General features: G+C 54.2%; 1 protein-coding gene across 1 annotated transcript in view; it reads right to left on the bottom strand.

Moving 5' to 3' along the window:
- Nucleotides 1-938, bottom strand: part of GINS2 (GINS complex subunit 2 (Psf2 homolog)) — a 9,914-nt gene extending 8,976 nt beyond the window's left edge. Inside the window, exons 1-2 of the mRNA XM_008567933.1 lie at nt 849-938; nt 448-562 (exon numbers count right to left, since the gene is read on the bottom strand). Coding sequence (XP_008566155.1) covers nt 448-562; nt 849-938 — 205 coding nt within the window. The remainder of the gene's footprint in view (nt 1-447; nt 563-848) is intronic.
- Between the last annotated feature and the right edge of the window lie 2,478 nt (nt 939-3,416).

A 3,416-nucleotide genomic window follows, 5' to 3' on the forward strand; every position in this document is an offset into this window, starting at 1 on the left:
ATGAAAATAATGCAAGACAACTATTCTGCTCCCCAACAAGCTGGTCTACACTCGTTAAAAATACCTAACCATAGGAGCTGGCCGGTTAGCTCAGGTGGTTAGAACGCAGCCTTATAACACCAAGGTCAAGGGTTTGGTTCCCTGGGCTGACCAAGCACCAGAAAAAAAAAAAGATATTTTAAAAACTAAAACAAATGCTGAAGGTCACATGATATTTGTGATTTTAAAACAAGCTAAAACAGCTAAAATCAGAAGATGAACTAAAATTTTCATACACACCAAAAGCTAACACGACGTTAGTCATGGTGGTCGGTAGACTGCTAGGAGGTGACTCTGGAGCCGTGAACTCCACCTGACGGACGGGCAATGGCGGGACCGAGTGGGGACAGGGCGTCCTCCCAAACCCAGCCCCACGCCCCGCTCAGCCGGTCTCCGCTTCGTCCTCACCTACGTCCATCCACTCCGGAGGCAGCACCCGGCACTTCTGTCGTTGCTTCAGGTTGACCGCCAGCCACAGTGGCACTGCCACCGGTGCTCCAGGGTTAAAAGGCCCCAGGTCGCCCTGCCGAAGGCAAACAGTCCCCGTCAGATAAGAGCAGACGCACTGCTGCACCCGCCGCTGTCGCATGAGAGGAGAGGCACCGGTCCCCGTCCGAGGACAGACGAACCCCCAGCTGTCCCTGCAGTCAGGCCTCCCTCGACCTCCCGGAAGTTGCCGACGCCCGGCTTCCCGCCTCGAGTCCCCCCGCGGCCTCCTTCCAGGACTCACTCCACAGAGAGCCGCGCCAGCCCGCCCCGGAGCCTCGCTTTCCCCGCCTGCAGCCGCCCCGCAGCCATGGGGCCCTCACCCCGATGAGGTAGATCTTGTCCAGACTGAAGTTAGGGATAATGGTAACCAGCTCCTTCTCGGCCAGAAACTCCACCTCCGCCGCATCCATGGCGGCGCGAGCGGCCGCCCGGGACTCACAGTCTCCTCAGACCACTCAGCGTCCGGGAGAAGGCCCGGCGGCCGCCACTTTCCCGCCACAGCACAGGGCCCGCCCCCGACCGGACGTCAACCTGCAGCGACCTATCGGGACGCGGCGGTCTCCGCAGAACGGCTGCAGGCGGAGACCGCGGTGGCGACGAGCCCACGGATTGGCGAGCCCGGGCGAGATTGACAGCCTGCTCCGCGCCGCCCCTGTAGCAGCCCCTCTCCCTCCCGTAGGCCAAGCACTTGGCGCGGTCGGGGCCACCTGCTGCTGGCGTCACGGTCGGTGTCCGTTCACCCGCCCCCGGGCGCCTCCCCACCCCGAGTAAAGAGCTGGGGGTGAGGTTCGGGGCTGTGGCTACACCCGCGTTCCTCACGGGCCGGGAGCAAGTGCATTTATTGGGCCAAACCCAGCGCCGGGACGCGGCGTGATCTGGGCGGACGTCGTTTCCTTCAGTTTCACCATCTTCTGCCTTCTCTGCACACTGGTGAGAAGCGCAGATGCCTCCGCCCCAGCCCTCATCTTCCGATCCAGGGACGGGCGCGGATGAAGCACGAGCGGTGGGCCCCGGGCAGAGCCTCGGTCTCGGCACTCCTGGGGAATCGTGACTCGGGAGTCCGGGCTGAGGACCGAAAGCCGGATTTTAACCAGGGCCAGGGTGATTTCATGGGGCGGTGATAGGCCGGGAAAGCTTCCCCGGAGGACAGGTGCGGGCCCGCGGGGGGCCGGGCACTCATTGAAATTCTGATCGTTACGCCTAAGAAAAAGTATAAGGGATACGTGAGTTTCAGGGGTTTGCATCCCAGCAGGAAACTACCCCACCCCAGGCCTTCCAAACGCTCCCCTCTGAAACCTGCCCCATGTAGGATTGTTGGGAAGATGAAATAAAGCCATAATTAAGTTCTGCCCCCATGCCTGAAAATGGCAATTATAATTTATAGACCTGGAGATTTAACTGTGCGTTACCTTCATTAGGTCGTTTAAGACAAATACTCTCAAAGAAAGTAAATAAAAGGTCACTCTGGGTGCTGTGTGACCGAGGGTGGGTGACCAATCTGAGTCAGGGTCTCTTCATCTTCAAAATGGAAAAGAAGGAGCCTGGGGTGTTCAGGGAGGAGGGGAAGCTGCCAGCCACCTGGCCCCTTCCAAAATAGAAACCCCCTCAGGCATCTGCAGAGTATGTGTGCCAACTTGTCTGGGTTTTGATTGATGGGGGAATGTTTTCTTGACTGGCAAATATTTGTCTTCCAAAGTTGGCGAGGCTTCGCTTCCTGGTTTGCGTCGCCTGTAAAAGAGCTAGTGAGAAAGCTGAGGTTCAGAGAAGCCACAGTGGGATGAGGAGAGCTATCAGAGTTCAGGTGTCCATGTCACCGAGTCTCAGTGTTCCTATCTGTAAAGCGGGGACAATGCTACTGCTTGCTTCTCTGGGCTTTTGGGAGAACGAGATGGTGTGCAGCTGTCCAGATAGTGTGCATCACCAGGAGGGCTATGAACAGTCTTTCCTTCACAGCAGCATGACTCATAACAGCCAAAACAGGGAAACGACCCAGATGTCCATCACAGGTGCATGACATACCAAATGTGGCATATCCAAGCAGTGGAGTATTACTCAGCTAGAACGAGTAATGAAGTACAGGTGCACACTACCACGTGGATGAACCTCGAAAACATGATGTTAAACGAAAGAAGCCAGAAACAAAAGGCCACATATTGCATGATTTAATTTATATGAAATGTCCAGGTAAATCCATAGAAACAGAGTAGGTTAGTGGTTGCCAGGGGATGGGGGTGTATTAGTCTGTTTTGTGTTGCTATAACAATACATGGAACGGGGTGATTTATAAAGAAAAACGAAATTTATTGCTTACAGTTTCTGAGGCTGGGAAGTCCATAGTCCATCTGGTGGTGGCGAGAATGACCCAGGGGTCTCACATTGCAAGATGGTGGAAGCAGAGAGAGAAAAAGACAGACTCTCCTTTTCAAGCCCTCAGAACCACGCCCCTGACCACCATTTGCTCCTGGGGGAATGGAGAGCCTGAGGATTATGTGAAATTGAGGGTGTGAATGAAGGGGTGGGGTGCTAAGAGTGAAGTCTGGGACAGAAGAAGGACACTGAGGAAAAACTAAGGAAATCTGAATAAAGTATGGACTTTAGTTAATGATAACATATCAGTGTTGGTTCATTAATTGTGACAAGTGCACAGAGTAACGTAAGATTCACAATAGGGGGACTGGGTGGAGAGGGTGTGAGAACCCTCTCTGCACCTTTACTGTACGTCTAAAACTATTCTAAAATAAAAAGGTTTTGTTTTTTAAAGCTTTTCCCCAGGCTCCCCCACTCCCCTTGCCCCCAGAGACTTAAAACCCTGCCATAATCATCACCTTCTGAAGCTGAGAACCTATATTCCTCTTCATCCCATCAGCACTAACTACAGTATCTTCTGG

The sequence above is a fragment of the Galeopterus variegatus genome, unplaced genomic scaffold, assembly GCF_000696425.1.
Source record: "Galeopterus variegatus unplaced genomic scaffold, G_variegatus-3.0.2 Scaffold357, whole genome shotgun sequence".
In the NCBI taxonomy this organism is placed as follows: domain Eukaryota; kingdom Metazoa; phylum Chordata; class Mammalia; order Dermoptera; family Cynocephalidae; genus Galeopterus; species Galeopterus variegatus.